The sequence below is a fragment of the Embiotoca jacksoni genome, unplaced genomic scaffold (assembly GCF_022577435.1).
Source record: "Embiotoca jacksoni isolate LCO1_2020_lvr unplaced genomic scaffold, fEmbJac1.0.p SCAF_2, whole genome shotgun sequence".
Lineage (NCBI taxonomy): Eukaryota > Metazoa > Chordata > Actinopteri > Embiotocidae > Embiotoca > Embiotoca jacksoni.
Window position 1 is genome coordinate 4,945,041 of NW_027185340.1, and position 20,572 is coordinate 4,965,612.

Sequence of the window (20,572 nt, forward strand, 5' to 3'; positions counted from 1 at the left end):
TAGCAATGAACCTTTATGTCTAATTTACACACTGATGTGACACTCCCCCCCCACACACACACACCCCGACCCCCCCAGCCAGAGGGACTCCACCCACATCCACTGCTCAGTAGAGTGTGTCTGGTATCACAGGTCTTGTCTAAAACCCAATTAAAGAAAAATTATATTTTAGTAACAGCTTGATGGCTTCGAGGCCAATAATTAACGTTTCCAATCTACCCCTTTAACTTCAGTTTTATCTGATTATAGGAGTAAGCCCTCTCATCTAAAATACCATCACACATTGTCAAATATGTTTACAGGTCATATATTTGGACCAGTAGGCCTACAAGCTGTAGCTATAGTAGTGGTAGCCTACTTTCCCATACACTCAAGTTCATGGGCAGATGGTCCTAACTGTCATTCTCAGTTTCTATCAGTGTGGCAAAAGGACATTTGAGAATCATTGGGTGTGGTGACTTTCAGCCAAACAAGCCTCTGAGGGGTAAAGTGAGTGTTCTGGGCTAAAAAAATAAATGAATGTCCACTGGATGTATCTACCAATTTATTCCCCCTTCGGCATGCACATACTCACCTTAACGCAGGAAGATACCAGCAAAGTCAATATTCAATCACGTATATTTTTTTCCATTCAGCAATTCAATTTAAACACGTCTCCTGCCTCACAGAAACTGAGGTTTGTCTTCCTGTTCTACACACCTGCTTTGCATGACTTGGAAATTTATGCTTTTTCTATTGCGCCACCGTGTGTTCATTATCAGAACTGCGATGGTCAGTGTCGTAGATAAGGATCATAATAAAACAGGCAAGACAAAAAATATACTAAATTACTTTTTAATATACGAAATTACTTTTTTACTAAGTTTCATTAAATATGCCTACATTTTTAGTGATTCTTAAAACTTATTTTTTTATAAATGTATATGTATATGTAGGCCATTATATTCTTGAGAGCACTGCTGCAATTAAGAGTAAAAATGTCTTTTCTTTCTTTGGAGTGTGCCTGTTGTAATTCTCCAGATACCCCAGCAGGTGGTGGACAAGTAACCCCGTCTCACATAATATGTAAACCTGTTAAGATCACAGAAAACATCCTGGGAAATTGTTAATAATATTGTATGTGAAGTCAATATAAAGAGCCATGTTGCTAGTTACTGTAATAAGTTGGGGAGAATGATAATAGGCTAACATTTTCAACACTATAGTGTCCTATAACATATTTGCATTAATTATACGTAGGCGTATGTACAATACAATATATTTAACTTAAAGTATAATGAATATTAAATAAATTAGAGCCTTACTGCAAGTACAAACGATAAAAAAAAAGGCTCATGCTGTTGTCAATATAAAGTTTAAAAGACAATACGCCGTCCAGCCTGTGACGTCAGTGGACGATACCATCATTCACAGCAGCGATGGGGGGGAATCAAACCAGACAACGCAACTGTTCAACGACCGGTTAATAAACCTTGACCCGGACATTTGAAATGATCCCAGGATGTATGTTTTATACTTTTCCATTAAATCCGCCAGTTTCCACGACGTCCCTGTTTTTGCACACAGATTAAACCCCTCAGTTTGACCCCACCCTCTGCTTCGTCAGAGCACCGGCGGGACGAGGACGTGAGTTTTGTGTTTTGGTCGTTTACAGTAGAGCAGATGAGCGTTTCCGTTTTGGTAGATACCGTGCAGGTACAGCGGGAGGATGAACAACCATAAATGGAGCACTTTATTTCTGAAACCGAGAGGAAGGACGAGGATTATTCAGTGTATCTACGTGGTGGGCTTCCTGGTGAGTAAATACCTGAGACTTAGCAGTTGTCCTTTCAGCTGTCCCAGCGAGCTGTGCATTGTTATGGAGACAGGCTTTCATAACTCGTGCAATTTAAATCATGTAAAAAAAATAATAATTTCGCATGGTTATTTTTCTTTTGCAAAAAAAAAAAATTGCAGTTATTTTCAAGGTGTAAGCAGATGCTTAAAATGTAACAGTAAAAAAATAAAAGTCAAATTGAAAAAAATCAAGTTAAAAAAAATAATCTAAGAAATGTACTATTATCATAGGTTTAAAAGGTCAGTGTGACGGTCACACTGACCTTTTAATGCCTGGCATACTTACCTGCAGAGAGGTAATAACCCTCCTGGACGTTAGTAAACTTTGCATCCCCTAAAATGTGTTAAATCTTACTCTAAATCAGCAGATGCACAGCTGCTGTACAATGGAGAGGTTTTTTTTGGATTTTAAAACCTTTTCTGAGAGCATGGACAACAGGACGTGAATGTACTTAAGTACAAGGCCAGTATAGACTCAGCAGATACGATTATTGACACAGCACTATAGTAGTATTTCAAAATTTCTCTTGGAAGATAGCTCACACACACAACTCCTATCATCTAATGTACAAATGAGGTGTGTAGCTTGTAAAAAGCCGGAGGAAGTTTGTTTTAACACTGAGTGTATTGAGTGTCGCCTCTTCAAAGCACCACTGTCAGTACAATATGTTGTAAAGTGGACTGGTACTTCCTTGAATTTAAGGACATGCTGAAACCTGTTGAATTATATTATAGGGAATATAACTGATAGGTACATGTTACAAAATAGAAATATTCGTAGTGTTATAAGAGCTGACCTACAGTCATGCTTCAGAGAACTCATTTTACATTTCAGCCTGCGTAGCTGGTGAAACAGTCATCTTAATTAAAAGTGACTAAAGGAATAAGTAGCTCAGGTTTTTTTGGCACAGCGAGAAGACACAAACTGCTGGGGCAGTAGTGCTGCTGAAGGTTAAGCAATTTCTCTAATAGGTTGTGTTAGAACACTGTATGAGCTGCTGTGTGACTTCAATCAAGACTTTGGCAAGACCTGCTCTGATCTCAACAATGTAGAAAAACAGGATGAGCGATGACTTTCTTTTGCAGCTGAATCCATCCTCTAAACTGTCTGTGCTGATGACTGGACACCGGTTTTACAATATGTATGGTATATGTGATCAAATCTTTTGGGCTCATTCCCTCTCCCCACTCACGTCCCTTGTTGTTTTCTGTAGGACTTGTTTGGGGTGAGCATGATCATCCCGCTGCTGAGCCATCATGTGAAGGCTCTTGGAGCAAGTCCCACTGTGGCTGGTATTGTAGGTAAGTTGTGTCCATAATATGTAGTAATCTATTTAAGTTATGTCGCTGATGTACTGAGGAGTCAGCCCTCAGAGTGACATAACAGTTAGTTAACGGATAATTAGTCTGCAAGCTGACAAGACATAAAAGTTTTTTTTTAAAATAACCAAATAATTGGACAGTAGCCGGTGTTAAAAGAACATAATCCTATGATTCAGAACTGCACTAAACACGTTGTCGGATTCGCGGTGGAATTTTTAAAGAAGGATCAAATTGATGGAGCAGATATTTGTCTTTTTTATTAACGAACGTGATTAATAATGTGTATACACATTAATTAATCTGTTGACAAAAAAAGTCATTAAAGCCATTATTCAAGCAAAAATGTGCTTCGGATACACAAAACACAACCAAATACAAAAAAAGATACAAGTTATACAGAACTAAATGGAACTAACTGACTTTATATGGCTGTTTCCTTTGTTTGCTTGGTTGTTGTTTTTTTTATGCATGAGTTTCCTCTGCTGTTTGGCCCACCATATATTTAGACTCCTGGTTGGACAAGCACGGCAATTTGAAATTTCAGCTCAATTTCACTAGGAAGTGATGAAGAGATTTATTGATTGTAAAAATAATTATTCTCTGAGAATGACAAGCAATAACGCCCCATTATCCTGTGCTGTAATTGTTGTTATTTGTCTAGTTACACTTTACTGGAATGAAGTTAGATTTTAACTATATTTTAGCATTTTGTGTTGTTTAAGGAATAAAATAGTCTCTATAGTCAGTATCATCTTAACATTAGGTTCAGTGGATGTGAACACACATTGCATGTGCTTTATATTTCAAACATGAAATAAAGCAAACATTAAACTGTTATAGGTTCTACATATGGGATCTTGCAGCTTTTCTCAAGCACGATAGTTGTAAGTATTGACTTTGTTTCTCTCTGACAAAATATGAACGTTGTGTCCATGTTCAACCCCCTGTTCAGTCTCTCCTGCTTGATAAGACACACTCCCACTAAGTTGGTCAAAATGGCTGCATTCCATGTCATCCCTGGTATTTCATGAAAACAATAAACACTGGCTGTTTTAGGTCAAATGTGGTCACACAATGCACCCAGTCTCCACACTTTCACACACACACACACACACACACACACACACACACACACACACACACACACACACACACACTCACAGACACATAACACACATAAGCTACTCGTAGTTAGCCACAGTTGCACATTCACTTATTTTTAAAAAAAATTTTTTTTACCATTTTTGCACCATTTGACACACCCATGACCAGACACTGGGAAGCCTTTGCTCTATCAATGAACAAAACTTTGGTTGGCACGATGACAAATCAAAGCCTCGATGATTCAGAACCCAAAGTCCTCTCAACGGTCGGCGTGTCATCTGAAGTTTGAATCTCAGCTTTCCAAATCTTTTTCCTGCCTCACAGAGCTCCTGAAATTGGTTTAATTCTCGAGGGTCATGCGACAAATTAAAAGGATAAGGAGTCATCTGTTGGTTCCTGTATGCAGACCGGCTCGATCCTGATAAATGTAGGGATACGTCAACAGCTGGGTCACTATGAAAATCCCACCCGGGTACATCATGAACACGGCAAACTCAATTGGCCCAAATTTCATTATTTCATTATTTCATCAGATGGTTGTGTGTGTGAAAGAGAAAGAGGGCGAGAATCTAATAAAGGCTTGTATAAGACCCTGAGATCTGTAAAAAGAAAATGCAGGGTTTTTGAATATTTACTTCATTTTTGGAGTCATCTAAACTTTCAGATTAACATTCATATACTTTCAACATAAAACCAAAAAGAAAAATAGTTTTTCTTCTCTCAAAATCTGTCAGGCTTCTGCTTTTCTTTGTTTGTCTCCACTTGTTTTGTCTTTTGTGTTAGATCAATGAATAAGTGGGAAATTTAGCAATGAAACCTTTACAGATGTTTGTAGGAATACAGAAATATCTGTAATCTCATCTCTGAACATCTTTTAGATAATGGCAAATGTATTTTATTTTCGGTTTCTGATTGTGTGTGGTCTCCTCTGTGTGACTGGCAGGGTAGCTGGAGTGATGTGGTGGGACGGCGGTACTCTCTGCTGACCTGTCTACTGCTGAGTGCTTTAGGCTACGGCCTTCTGGGGATGTCCACCAGCATCGCTTTGTTTGTCCTCGCACGGATTCCTGTAGGTAAGGTGGATGGCTGCGAAAGGACATGTGGCAACCTCCAAGCCCAAAAGGGCTGGATGAAGGGTTTTTTTGGTCCCAGAGAGGATTAACAATGTTTCACAGATATACGGAAGTCTGCAGTGTATACCTGACTTTGAGAAGGGGGATTTATCTTGGAAGTACAGGTTAAGACTGCAGTCAGTGTTACAGTTTTTCACATAATCTGCTGTGTTTACTGCACTCAGGGTGTTTTGATCCCTGAACAAATGCTCAGTCTTAACATACTAAATTATTGCATAATTACTGGTGAATTATTATAGAGGTAGCATTTTACTGCTATAGCCGGTCCAGGTGGAGCTAGTTCTATTTTATTTTTTATAATTCAGCAATGTAAAATTAACCTGGAGAGAAGATTGTTGCGAGAGCTGCCAGAAAATGTAGTGGGGTAAAAAGATGATTCTACCTAGCTTCTTTAGTATCAGGGTGGCCATGTTGGTTCATTGTCACAGTGTCATGGCTTCCTGGGACACATGAAGACAACAGAGCCGCTGTTATCAGGACAGTTTTTATAGCATAAAAGAAGTATATTGTTTCTAAATAAAGTTTTTTTTCTTCTCCAAATCTTCTACAGTCATCCTGTCTCCTGTATTTTCTTCACTTGCATTTTTTGCGAAATGAACTAACATGTATTCTCTATCTGTATAAAAAAAAAAAAAACAACTGGCTGTTAAATTACACAAAATGAAGAAAACTGTAGCGGTTCATTTAAATAACATTAAATAACAAAATGTTCATCTTTTTTCTTTAGAGGAGAGCGACCTGGACAAAAAGCCACTTTTTTTTTTTTTTTTTTTTTTTTTTTATTGTCAATGCGTTTTCTGTTTCAGGGCTGTTCAAGCACTCTCTGTCCATCTGCAGAGCCCTGATGTCTGACCTGGTGTCGGAGTCAGAGCGCCCTCTGGTGATGGGACACTTTAATGCAGCCTCCAGCGCAGGCTTCATCCTGGGTCCTGTTGTGGGCGGCTACCTCACTGAACATGAAGGAGGCTTTTATACCTCGTCTTTTACTTGTGCAGCCATCTTCCTTCTAAATGCTGGTAGGTCAGAAACTGAGAGATTTAACTGATTTCACAGATCCTATTTTTGAAATGTTTATCTGAACGTGTTTATCCTTCCAGGGTTGGTATGGATGCTTCCATGGAGTGAGACGCCTGCCCACCGTAATGGCACTAACTCCAGTAACAACAGGAGTACAGGTTGTCGTGACAACCACTTTAGTAAGTCTGTACACAATGGTTCTCATGCAAATAGCGACCACCCGGTGTTGACGGCAGAGACTGAACCAGACTCCAGAGCTCCTGGGAAGAAAAGTGGTGGTCTCAGGTGGAGGGAGGTGTCTCTGCTCCAGCCTGCCTGGAGACAGCTGTCCTCCGTGGGCTCCAAGATCCACATGGTGGCCTCCTCTGACATGTGGGACCTCTTCCTGGTGCGTCTTCTGATGGCCATAGCCATCATGCTCTACTACAGTAACTTCTCTCTGGCCATGGAGGAGCGTTTCTCACTCAAACCGAAGGTGACAGGTTATCTGATCAGCTACAGCAGCACCCTGGGCGCCCTGGCCGGGTTCCTTGTGGGGCCGGTCACCCAGCTCTACGGGAACAACATGCCTGCTCTGCTGCTTCACTCCACCATCCTCACCTGTTCACTCATTTTCCTGTACGCTGCTGCGCCGAGTGTGTGGCAGGTGCTGCTCACCTCCACCTTCTTTGCAATTTCTACCACCATTGGACGGACATGCATCACAGACCTGGAGCTGCAGAGGGGAGGGGTCCAGGCCAGCGGGACTCTGATTGGAGCCGGGCAGTCGGTTACAGCTGTAGGTCGAATCCTGGCCCCGCTTCTCTCTGGTCTGGCCCAGGAGTTCAGCCCCTGCGGCCCCCCCAGTCTGGGGGTGCTGCTGGCGCTAGCAGCTGTTGGTTTACTGCTCATCAGAATCCCCAAATGGGACAGGAGAGGCATGACAAAGACGGCCAAACTCTGACAGTAACTCAATCAATAAATATCCACCACTCGGAAAGTGCTCTTATTTGCAGGAGGGTGAGCAGCAGGCTCAGAGTCGGAACAGTGTTTCCCACCCAAGCGTGTTTTTTAACGGGATGCCTCCGTACTTGTAGATGTGACGACATCACAGGGTGAAAGTGGCACATGACCACCAGCGCTGCAGTCCTTCTCTCAGGAACAGCGGAGTCAAAAACCAAGTGCAGCGTTGAGATGAGGACAAGGCTGCAGAGTTGAATGTGCTTCCCAATATGCTGAAGTTCGATCAGAGACATGCTCCTCGTCTTGGCACAAAACCACTTGTGACCACTTGATTGGCAACAACGTACGCTTTGTTTTTAATGTAATTCTGTAACCACTACGTAGTCAAAAATCCTTTAAGTTACTTAATGTAGGTCTACTGATGATACACTTCAAGACTGAAGAACCCCTAGTGCTTCACTAAAGTACAGGAAGAGAAAGGTGATACTCATGAGACTTCAGATTCATATTGACAAAAAGAAATGAAACTGTGTGGAAACTGGAGTGCGGGACAACAAGGCAGATTGTGGTGCTTCTGGATGTCAGTTTTACACATTTTATCTCAATGCCAGTCGTTTCATCTAAAGCATTACATCAGAAATGGTTCCTGTGGTGGTATAAGCGATGGTTTGCTCACGTTTCTGAATCATAGATTTTACATTTGTAGAGATTTGTTAATTTATCTTAAGAGATGTTTAAAAGTATACTTACAGAAGTAATTCACTGTTTTGTTTTTTTGTTTTTTAAGTTTTGTTTCAACTGTGTTCTGAGCACCTCTGCTGTTTAATAAACCAAACACCACCTGGAAAAGAAGGAAAATGTGCCTGAATCCTCACATGCCTGAATAATGTCAAAAAGTTGCAAGGAATAAACAACGGTTTGTATCTTTATGAGTCTCTGGTGTTTTTAATTGTAAATGAAACACTGAAATCAGTGCTTCAGTATCTATAAATACATACAACAATAATATTCTCTTCTTCTTTCGATGGGCCCTTTATGTGGTGGAAACCAGAATACTTGATGACAGCTTTCAAAGACATAAAAAAATTATTTCAGAAAAGGAAAAAGAATAATGTGGACCAGAGGGTCCATTAGTGTCACAGACATTCAAAAAGTCCCCTGTACATCCCACGAGTTCTTTGTGCTGCACGCCAATGGCCTGTATACAAAAGTTGTATCCTCAATCGGACAACTGTCACACATGACAGGAAATAAAACACAGAAAACTAGAATATTTACATGTAGGGAACAAAAAAAATTACAAAAACAATAAAATAGTTTTATTTACATCCCTTTCAATTCTTAAAAAGGAAAATAGAAAAGTATTTAAAATCTAATTCATATGAATAGTTTAAATAGATCCACAGTTCATATACAGTACCTTCATTTAGTGGACTGTGCTTCTGATGTGCCTGACTCCTCTGTCACCTCCAGTGTTAACATACTTGACCTTACAGTTGTATGGAGAGATCTGCAGAGACTCTGTTTGTCGCAGTCCAGCTGCCGCTGAAAGCCCAAGATCACTTTTACTTGTTCGGGTTCCACTGAGGCCGCCTGAGCAGAGGGTTTCGAGTTGCGTTGTCTCCGGGTTCAGCAGCCCAGGCTGGAGATGGAGATGGAGACGAAGGCTGCGGCCGCTGCTCCTCCTCTTCCTCCTCTTCTGCTTCATTATAGTTATTTCTTAGGTTATCCTGCGAGCTGTTGTTGTTGTCAGCAGAGGAGTTTAGGTGACGACGAGCAGCGGGAACACGAGAATCACTGTAGGAGGAGTTTGTTCTGGACACGCCGTGGCCCGACCTGCCGCTCTCACTGCTGTCCTCATTAAGAACATCAACAGAGGGAGCTTCTTTTAGAGTGTCCAGCCTGCGAAGAGGCATCGCGGCGCTGGAGGAGGAGCGAGAGGGCTTGCTGAACCGAGAGCGTCGAGAGGGATAGGCGACCTCTGACATGGTCTCATGATCATCTGGGGCAGGTGGAGAAAATAGACAAATAATAAAGAACTGATTGAAACTGAATCACGCAATCATCTCATTTTAACAACACTTAAAGGTCTTATCAATCTTATCAGTGGAAAGAGATTTTGACCTAAACCTGCTCAACTGTGCAACATTATTTAAAGTTTAAAGTGATGCCAAATGTCAGGTTGAATTTTGTAGGAAAATGTACAAACTGATTACAGTTCTGACATTTTTAAGACTCAGATGCAACTTTGAGTTAAATGCTAACATCAGCATGCTTGCACGCTCACAGTGAAAATGCTAACATGGGGATTTTCAGCAAATCTCATATTTACCATGTTCACCATCTTAGTTTAGTGCATTAGCATGCTAATATTTTCTTATTAATACCCATCACAAAGTACATCTAAGGATGATGTAATTCATTTCACAGGTATTTTCTCCAAGAAATAGACAAAGTAAATTTTTCTTCACCTGATGGCAATTCCTGAAATATTTTACTCAATATGTAAGTGAGACAAAAAGTTAGCAGATCACAACAGACTGGTGATTGATTTGATCAGTGGAAGGGACGCCCTGTCTGTGATTGGTTGTTACATATTGAACAGGTTAAGGTTAGGGTTTAGTTACAGGGTTTGAGACAAGTTGATTCACAGTTAGACAACTAATCACAGCTGCGTAGAGTTTAGAGCATGCTTCCATCCGACTGATCCAATCTAGCACCACCCATCACCGAAGAGCATAGGCCTCATTACACTACGAACAGAAATGTTTGTAATCATTTTCTTGGAAATCAATCCAGTAGTTGCTGAGATAATTCAGTCTGAACCAAAGCAGCAGACCCAAGTTTTCGGTTTGAGTATCGTATGATACACCTGGGTTAGTTCCTTTGACCGAAAAGGGCTGTGAGATATCGCAAGCATCTTTTAAAGAAGCCAACAAAAGGGATAGTATGTGTTTCAGAAGCTTACCTGCAGTGCTCGGCATCACAGGAGGAAATTTGGAGTCCAGACTCTTTCCAGCAGGAAGAGAGAAGTACTTGTGCGATTTAGGCACCATCTGAGAATAACGATGAAGCAGTTGAATGAAAACAGATGGAATAAAGACATTTAACTTCATGTTTGATTTGGAATACTTTAACCTCAGTAGAGTCAGGAGATAATTAACCTGCTTCTCACGAGGCTTAATTTGACTTTGACATACCCACAATACTTTTAACTGAGAGTCTGACAATGTAAGTAGCGAGACTCATTGAACACCTGAAGTAAACACCAGCCACAGTTCATGTTTTCCTGCTTACCGATGACTGAAAGCTGCCAGGTCGGAGGCTTCGACGGATGCTGCTGTGTCGTCTGATCAGAATCTCTCTGTTTTGACTGTCGTTGGGCAGAGCATGCTTACTGGTGTACGCCACAGTCTGAGTAAAAAAAAAAAAGGCGCAAGACACAATGTTACACACAGTAGCAGCCTGCACAGTATAGACTGCTGATGAACAATTTAAAATCAAAGATTCCTCCATCCTGGCATTGGTGTAACTTTAATAAATCCACATTACTTCAACCTTAATGTCCCCTGGAGACAACAAAGGTTCAGATAAATAGACAATTTAACTGCTTTGAGAGGACACCGCATTCTTTAAAAGGCTCAGATTACTCAACCAAAACTGGCCACACCTGTTTCACCAACAAGGACAGGTGTCTATGTTTGGACTTCCCAAACTTCAAAACATATTTCAGCAGTGGGTACAGCAAACCCAACACTGTCTCCATTAGTCAGACCTAAAACAAACACAACTGCCTTTCAAACTCTCTAAAGGTTGGCATTGTTCTTTAGAGAGCGGCCTCATGACAACAAAAACCTCCAGTCTATTAAGAGGTCGACACTGTATTACAATTCGCTTTTTTTTTTAATCTAATATAGTGTCAGGTACATAAAAAAAATACTTCAAGTCACTTTGTTGTTTAATAATTTCAAAGTGATACCAGTCTAAATAGGTCACGCTTCACCAGTTTGGCTCATGAGGTGCTCATGTACAACACAGTAGGTGACACAGGGTTTGCGTGAAGGACAGAACTGTAAATATGTGAAGAAAGACTTGAGAAGAGAAGTCATTGAGATAATAAGGTAAGGTGTCGACCCGACACAGAAGCACATGCTCCGTATCTGTCGACACATCACAGTGTCTCTGTGGGCCTTTCTAAAGGTTGACGTCATGTCACTAATGTAAAGTACATTAGCCTGTGGCTATGCAAAACAGCACGTTCAGAGTTTCAAACCCGGATATTTACGATGAGTACATTTCTCTTTTGGCTCGCATCAGGATGAAAATAACACTTTGCTGATTAAAAACATTCTTGAGATTTTTATGTCAAATTATTTGGTGTTGTGCTTTTTTGAAATTGTTACAGACTTTTCATGTAAAATTCTAAGTGCTGCAAATGGCTTCATTGTCAGAAGTTGGACACATTTTCAGGATCACACTTTGGCTGTCCATGGTGAACCAATTAAGGCAAAACAAACACAACTTTACATTTCACTAGCTGCTGAACGTTTCCACAACAACATTTAAAATGCAAATGCATAAAAGCTGGTAGTAGTTGCTGACTCACACAGAGCCTATTAAGGGCAAAGTGGTTGTAGCTTTTATGTATAGTTCATGTTTGCGGTGTGGCGATAACTGCTGCATCAGTGATTGAAGTACTGAGATCCTTCACTTAAGTGCCAGTTCATTAATGTCAAAGTATATAAGTTAAAGGGTTGCATTCAATATCCTACTTATTTGAAGTACGGAAGTGTTATCAACAGGATGTATTTAAAGAATCAAAAGTAAAAATATATTTATTTTTTTATTGTAAAAGGATCCTGTGACTGATATATATAGATATATCAGATATATATCTATATATATATAGATATATATAGATATCTATATATATATTGTATATATATTGTAGGGGTCAGGGACCCTCCAGAGGGGTCATATGGTCAATATGAGGGGTTATAAGATGACTAAAGGGACACGGAAGAAGAAAAAACTAACTTTTCTTGCCAAGATTTTAAAATATTTGTAGGATTTTTTTTTTTTAACTAAAATCCTGAATAATTTTATTTCAAAGTACCTCAAACAATTATTGAAATGAGCCTGTGTGAGAAGTTATAAACCACTGGTTTAATATTTAATAATAGATTGTATTTCATTGGCTTTTTGTGTTTTTATGTGAGATCACATAAGTGTACTGGAGTACAAAGTACAGTATTACCCTCTGAACTGTAGTGAAGGGAAAATGCAAACTACGGTAAATACAAATGACTCACAACTGTACTTAAGTGCAATACTGGAATAAATCGTGAGTAAATCTGTGATAACTGTCCACCATATATATGATGAAGGAAAAAAAGCAGCATGGTGAACACACAACTACAGTATTATCCTCTCACCCGTTGCCTGATCTTGTACATGTTCTTGGACAGGATGTTGTGCATGTTCCTCAGGTCGGCAGCCATGAACTTCTTAGGTTTAGCAGAGTTTTTCTTTTCCTCGCTAAAAAACAAAATCAGATATTGAACAGAAAACAATTTGTTAAGTTACAGACAATAGTGATGTTGTGTGATGGTCAGAGTAACCCAGAGACAAAATTAAGGTTTCATACTAGAGAGAGACGATGGACGGAGCGGCGCTGAGGTCTCCAGATATGTTGTCCAGGAGCTCCATTGCATTCTGCAGCTCGAGCTTCTTGTACAGCGACACAATACTGGACTCAGCCCGGCTGTCTCTGATGAGGATCCTACGCAGGATTCGATTGTTGAACTTCATGAACCTGACATAAGAAGAAAGAGGATTACATCAATCAAGTTTGTGTGAAATACAGGTTTTTGCTGTAGCACCATCTGATGTCCTCAAACCTTAGTATGCAGTTACAATGCAGTCAGAAAATATGACAGCAGTGACACACTGTACTTCATCAAGTTGGATTTAAACTAGTCAATAGTCATGATGTTTGAGACAATGATTATCAGGGCAAAGGACTCGGCCAGCATAAAAGAAAATTCTTATAATCATAAAAAAAAAAAAAAATAGATTTGTCAATCTCTCAATACTTTTGTAACCTGTCTGTGGCCCTCTGCCCCACTGGAAGAGACAAATCTGTCTGTGAATATTAGAAATAAGTTTGTTGTTTGTTGATTTCCACTTAAACATAAGAATGCTATCATAATGTTAATTGTGTTCATATTTTGGTAGAACAAGTAGTAAAATTTGATTTTGGTTATAGTTAGTGTGATGTGTAAATTCACTTTGTTACTGCACACATGCAGTTATGGAAATCATGTGACTGGTACGAGGAAGAAGTTTAGAGGTTTAGACAGGGATTTGTCTAAAATGACCGTACAACGAACAACTTTTTTTTTTTTATAGTAGACAGGTTGGATATTTGTTGTTTTCCTTTTCCTTAGAGAGAAGCTCAGAGGGATGTACAAAAACAGGTGGAAATATTTTGAGATATATGGATAAATAATAAAAAACCCATAACGGATCTTTTCTTTTGGACATTTAAGTTGTTGCAACAATATTGACTGTTGGACTAAGAGTCAAAACTATGAATCTGCTTGCCTAAAGTCTAAAGGATTGATGGATTTGGCCTTACACACTCTCCCATTCATTTCTACTGAAGTTAATCTATAAAAACAGTTGTTTGCATTTTAAATGGATTGTTTGACAATAAGAAAACAATAGTATCACCAGCTTTACCATTTGAAGTGCTGGGCATGGTTCGGCGTGACTGACAAAAAATATTAACATTTTAAGTAAAAAGAATGATGAAATAAATATTATTTCAAAGTTATAAAGACACCATAGCTGAAGGAATAGAGTAGCCACAGAGATCTATGATTTTACCAGGAGCGGTTAGTGTGTGTAGCAGGTAACTATGCATCACTAACTCTTGTGAATACTAAAATATTGTAATAAGCTGCATCAATGCAAAGAAACTAAAACTTTGAATTAAATTTCACTTTGACAACATCTGTGAGATAGAAACTGGTTGGCATGTAAAACAGTCAGAAGAAGAAATGTGGAAATCTCTAAGTAAAACATTTTAGAGCTTTAGGGGGAAAAAAAACATCAGAGCTACTGTTGACTGCGCAAGCTGAACATGACACCCACGTCTGATTAGCTGTCAACATTCCCACACAGTCTCCACGTGAACAATAGCATTGTAAAACAAAACCTCAAAGGAGGACACTCAGAGCAGGTAAATTAAAACCACCATTTCCCTTCCAGTTCCACTGCAGGCGTTTCCTCTTTAGTTTTGTTGATAGTATGTTCGATATGCAGTGAAAAATATGTGCAGTTTGTTGACTGACAACATATTATATTGTCATGGCGACTTTTTGTTGAGCACAATAAGTAGAGCGAGAAAAGAGAAAGTTCTTACTTGTCCTTCCAGTAGAAGTGGCTCCACTGTCCACAGAGATCCTCTATGCCCGCTATGGTGTGCTCCATGAGCTGAGAGCAGAGGGAGGAGCTGTTACCACTGTGTGCAGAAACATACTGTCCACTACATGTACCCTCTGCAGTCTTGTGTCTTACCCGGCCGTGAATCTCTACATTGATTGTGTCGAGGTTGCGGTTGGTTCTGCGGACGTTGATGAACTCAATCAGAGGTCGGATGCTGATGCCCTGAGAAGACAAAGAAAGAAACATCAGAGAAAAATATTAGAAGAGTTTTAAACGAACATTACTTTACTTTGATGGCCATGTAATCAGAGGTGGTGGAATTTGTTTTTTTGGATATAAAAAAAAAAAAAATACTCAGCACAACATGTAGGTAGAGATAATGTGTCACACAACAGGTACAAATCTATATTTCATCTCTAAAGGAACAGTGCAGAACTTGATGTGCCACTATGCAAGTGCCATGGATTAGAAATTAAGAAGCAGAATTTAGAGTCAGTAATAGATCAGATCTGTTCTTAAACCCGACCTGACTTGTGACAAAAGCACTAAATCCCAAACCCAAAATTGTTTAAAAAAAAAAAAAAAAATGTGGCAATGGCACACAACACAGACCACCAATCTGACTATTATCTGACTATATCAAGACTATTGGTTTTCTCTGACCTCTGACTGCTGTGCAGACTTCAATAAAAGCTTGTAACATTTTATTTGACTGCCATGCCAAAACACTGCTATATATGCAGACTAATACAAGCTAGAAAGACAATGCAAATATAACCACACGGACTCTCTCTTACCTGAAGAAAGACAGTGAAGAGGATAATGACAATGGTGGCAGTGACGAAGAGCTGCTTGCGTCCAATATTATCAGGAAGTGTGAAGGCCAAGGCGAATGAAATTGCACCTCGCAGGCCTCCATAGGCCAGACCAAACTGATCTTTCAAGTTGAATGGGATGGTGCGGAAAGGGTTGATGATCTGAGTCAGCACCAAGATGCCTGCATGTAGAGAAATGTCAAAAATATTATTGTTAAGCAAGTTTAAAGCGGCACTAAAGGATATTTCATGTTAACAATAAATCAAGTGCCTGTGTGTAATTTGAACAGCGAAATAACGTCCAACTCAGCAGTTGATTTTTAGCTCTAACAAGCTTTTTAGCATCTTTCAGCTCATTGTTTTGGTGTTAGGGGTGCAACTCTACTGGTACTTTTCAGTCACGCTTCTAGCAGCCAAAGGCAGATGTTGTCAGCGAAGAAAAATATATGGTACAAACAAAAATCAATTAAGGCATCTTTTAAGTTTGACTCAGCTCATGGCTACAACAGTTTTCTTGTAAACATGCAAAGTTCTTTTCACATTCAGTGTTTAAATGTATTGTTCGTATTCCTGAAGATAGGCAATTGCGCATGTGCAATGTGAGACCTGGAAAAAACATTTCTCAGTGCTAGTAGTGAACTCCACGAGGAATCTTCAATCTAGTGACAAATCCAAGTCAAACAAACCCTGAGCTCTAACATGACTCAGATACCCGCCGCCCTCTGTTTACCCAGACCTCTCCACACAAACGCAAACAGTAGTGTGCAGAGGATGTAGCCCCAGTTCCACTCGTGCTCTGTTGTTATGGTGACGACCCCCAGGAAGAAGAAGATGAGGGTCTCCGAGATGGAGCCGAGCATCTTGACCACGTGTCGGATGGTTGTGCAGGAACGCTGGGAGACGTTTTCCTCTACGTAGTATTTCATGGTGAGGGCACAGGTCACAATGCTGCGGGAACACATGAACGCGGCTGGTTTTTAATGGAGCATTTTTGCTGCGGTTAAACTGTCTGCTATTCAAATATTTGGAGTTAAAAAACAATTTAAATCCACTCACGCCATGATGGATGAGATGGCAAAGAGCTCGGCCACCAGATAGGCCAAGTAGCTGTACATGAATATGAAGAGGGGCTCGATTTCTCTGACCTTGGAGGTGAACCTTGTGGTGAAGGCGGCTACAAAGCCAAACAAGGTGCCGAAGCCCATCCCACCGAGCCCGACCACGAAGAACCTCGCCACTCCCAGGAACACATCCACTGGCTCCACCACCGGCATATCCGCCACAAAGTTGAACATGTTGTACAACACCTAAAACAAAGCACACAGATGTGAGGTCACGGCTGGCGGCAGGGGCTGTGGCCTGCGATGACACGGTTCCAGATAAGAGTGATTTATTAAAAATATTTACCCTGCACTGTTTGCAGTTTGATAATTAGTCCTTGAATTAGTCAAGGGAAAGAAGCATTTGGCAGAGAAACCGCTTTTCTTCCTTTTTCTCTTGTTATCCTGCTGACGATGACTGAACTCAGCATTTTCTTTAATGTCGCCTTAATGGTACTGATGCTGACTGAATACATCCAACTGCACACATTCATTAACACGATCTAACACCTTTTTCTGAGTACATTCAAAGAGAGACAGAAGATTGTACATAGTGGAAATTATGTGAAAACCTCAGGCAAAGACGAGATGCACTACACCGAGCATATTTGAAAGGATAGTCTATATTTCTCTTATCAATGAATTCCATAAAACTATCAAAACCACCAACAAGTGTTGTCTGTGCAGCCAATCACTGATTAAACAGAACACATCCTTCAGCCGCAAGATTGCATATTTTCCTTTCTTGCTATGAACATAGTACAATAGTATAGTTGTAGCAGTGATTGAACCCACATACATCATCCTGCCGTAAATTAGATTAAAAACTGCGGTAGTCCCAAACTGAATTCAAGTTTACAGATTTTATTTCATTTTTAAATCTGTAGATTAACATATTGTTCATTTTTATCTGTTTGTGGGATTTTTTTTTTTTAAATAACCAATTTATGGAAAACTGCTGGCTTTATCATTTGAACAGTTTTATCACTTTTTAGTATGATATCCAATCCGCTTCAAGACAGGGTCGTCATGTTTAATAGCAATTTTCTACTACGCGGGAGCGAAATTTCACAGCATCTTGATAAACTCCTACATGTGCATAAATACCTGAAGCGAGACTCACTCAAAGGAGACTTGTCAGTTCTGGGACAAGCAAAGACAGGAAACATCTTAACAAGACAAACAGGAAACTGGCTGGTCTTTTTCCAACTATTTAACGCAGATATGTGGGTGAAGTACAATGGTAACAGTTCCCTGGTTTAATTTGCAGTCCGACTACTGTGTACTACACAAAACAAGTCACGACACCGATGCCACGAGCCGGTTTATGTAGGCGGGTCGGTGTGTTTGAGCACAATATGATGAAGACAAGGGGGAAATTTGAGGAGCTCGCTTCAGTCAAGTTTCAGACTATGATGTGTTTGTTTGTGTGTGTGTGTGTGTGTGTGTGTGTGTGTGTGTGTGTGTGTGTGTGTGTGTGTGTGTGTGTGTGTGTGTGTATTAACTCCTCCCATTCAACCAAATTTAACAGTGACCTCAGAAACTGGTTTGGCAGCATGTGAACAAACAGATCATTAATGGTACATGTTTCATGTCTCTAACATTCTCGCACTTCCATTTTTGAGTCATTTATCTGTTCAGTAAATTTGCCAGCGCGCAGACGTTTCTCTCCCACACATTATGTTCTCAAACATCCACACAAACCAAGAGAGGAGAGTGAGAAAAACAAAATCACACAGTATCTGATGAAACCTGAGCTGAATCTTTTAAGAGTAGAAGAATGGAAAAGCTTCAGACAACACAAGAGAGGCGCTGCTGTTTCAGGTGTTAGAAGTGTTGAAACATAAAGGACTCAAACAGAGCTGTAAATGGTAGGTGGGGTGACAGAGGTCGCCATAATAAAGTAAAAGTGCATGATTGTGATGTATACAGCAAATTACTGATATTAGGCCTGTATAAAACAACTATATTCCCCATAGTCCCTGAAAGTTTGTAGTGGCACCCGACAGTATGTTTTCATAATAAATAGTAGCCGAGAAGCATCCAAAGCAGGCCAGCGTGTCTCAGCTTTGCGTAAAGAGCAACTCTGAGTGCCATCAGGTCTTAAAATGACACTAATCTGCACAAATTGAAACAGACTTCGATAGCCTCTGCCAGAGCCAACTCACCACAGTGACCGCATCATTGAAGAGGCACTCCCCGAACACCACGATGTAGAGCTGCTCGTTCACCGACACATCCTCAAACACATTGAGCACAGCCACAGGGTCCACGGCCGAGATGATGCTGGCGAACAGCAGGTTCTCCTGGAGGTTGATGTCCTGCACCCCGAACGCCTCGATCTGACATATGGCGAACAGAGACATGCCGATGCCGACGCTGTTCCACAGGGTACCCACCACTGCAAACCACAGCACCTGCACAAAAACAGCAAGATGTTCAATCTGTCTCTATGTCAGAACTGGAAGTTGAATCTATCTAAAAGTAATTCAGGCCTGATTTGTGACGGACCGTGCCGATGTTCTCGAAGAAAGGCCTGGTGGGCATGAAGTAGCCCGAGTCGAGGACAATCGGGGGCAGCATGTAGAGGAAGAAGACATTGGTGGTGAGCACAGCAGGGGGCTCCTCATGGACTGAGTGCATGATGGCACCCACGATCAGACCAATGCTGATGAGAAGGCACGACTCTGGCACCCAGATGGTTATCTTGTGGTACACATGGAAACCTGAAAGAAGAGGGACAGTATTACTTTTGTTTGAAAACTGTATGAGGGGAGATAAAAAAAAAAAAATTAAAAAGAAAGAGCTTGCATTTATTATCTATGAAAAGCTATCATTGACAAAATAATCACCTAGATTTGGATCCCAACACACCTGTTTGAAAATATGTTACTGTTACTCACCAATCTTTGCGAATGAAGCCAGCAGCATCCACAGGGTGATCTCAAAGGGGACCTGTATTCTTGGATAATCCATTGTAAACACTGGTAAACTCGCTTTTTCACTTTCTGGATAGGCCTGGGGTACATTGTCGGGCTTAACCGGGGGCAAAATCGTGACACCGACGACGGGTTTAGGAGGGACTTCTCCTTTGGATCCATACAGAAGACTGAAAGTCGTGCAAATAAAGAGCAAAACTACCGCTCTTCTCGTTATGCTTAAATCCATTGTGCGCACAATTCGCAGTCCCGATGGCACAGTGTTCCAAACCGATGTGAATGTCCACGTCGTTAAGATTCAGTCACTCCATCCAACTTCACAAACAAAAACAAAGAACATCTGTGGAGAGAACAAACTCAGCTCCTCTTCAGAAATCGTAATTTTCTTGCATGTTCTCACTCCAACATCTTCACTGAATCTCTAAAAGTAGAGCCAAAAATGGGATTTCTTTCCGAGCTCTTCATCCGGATGAGTTTCCTTCAAAGTGTGCTTTACCTGTGGTGCGTCCATGAGTTCCGATACTGTCTGGGTGCGGCCACGAGCCCTGCTCTGATTGGGCGTTACCTGAAGCAGATAATAAGGGTGGGACACGGTGTGTGTGTGTGTGTGTGTGTGTGTGTGTGTGTGTGTGTGTGTGTGTGTGTGCGCGCGCGCGCGCCATTCAGGAGCCACTGAGGAGTTTCGGCGACACCAGCTACCCAAGCGACACTCGTCTCAACTTTCACCTGTAAATCAAACAGTTTCATAGAGTTTTTAGTCGTTTGTAAATACAGAGGGTACAAACCAGAAAGGCTGCACAGCCATGGCTCTATTCTGTTAAATTTTCTGCTGTAAAGCACCTTGAGCTGCATGAAAGGTGCTATACAAATAAATTTTATTATTATTATTAAATCACACAAAAGCACTACTT

The 20,572-nt window shown here is 40.6% G+C and overlaps 2 protein-coding genes across 2 annotated transcripts; one reads left to right on the forward strand and one right to left on the reverse strand.

Moving 5' to 3' along the window:
• Positions 1-1,477: 1,477 nt before the first annotated feature.
• On the forward strand, positions 1,478-8,284 carry mfsd9 (major facilitator superfamily domain containing 9). The gene is made up of 6 exons (XM_069154131.1): positions 1,478-1,795; positions 3,051-3,138; positions 4,000-4,043; positions 5,207-5,336; positions 6,203-6,412; positions 6,494-8,284. The coding sequence occupies exons 1-6, from the start codon at positions 1,709-1,711 to the stop codon at positions 7,354-7,356; spliced, it is 1,422 nt and encodes a 473-aa protein (XP_069010232.1). The 5' UTR covers positions 1,478-1,708; the 3' UTR covers positions 7,357-8,284.
• slc9a2 (solute carrier family 9 member 2) lies at positions 8,266-20,140 on the reverse strand. Its single transcript, XM_069154130.1, has 13 exons — positions 19,626-20,140; positions 19,234-19,448; positions 18,891-19,139; positions 16,679-16,929; positions 16,353-16,570; positions 15,605-15,804; positions 14,940-15,029; positions 14,785-14,855; positions 13,003-13,170; positions 12,791-12,893; positions 10,653-10,769; positions 10,324-10,411; positions 8,266-9,357 (listed from the first exon to the last, which is right to left on the reverse strand). Exons 1-13 carry the CDS (start codon positions 19,888-19,890, stop codon positions 8,921-8,923), a joined length of 2,472 nt encoding a protein of 823 aa, XP_069010231.1. The 5' UTR covers positions 19,891-20,140; the 3' UTR covers positions 8,266-8,920.
• Positions 20,141-20,572: the final 432 nt, after the last annotated feature.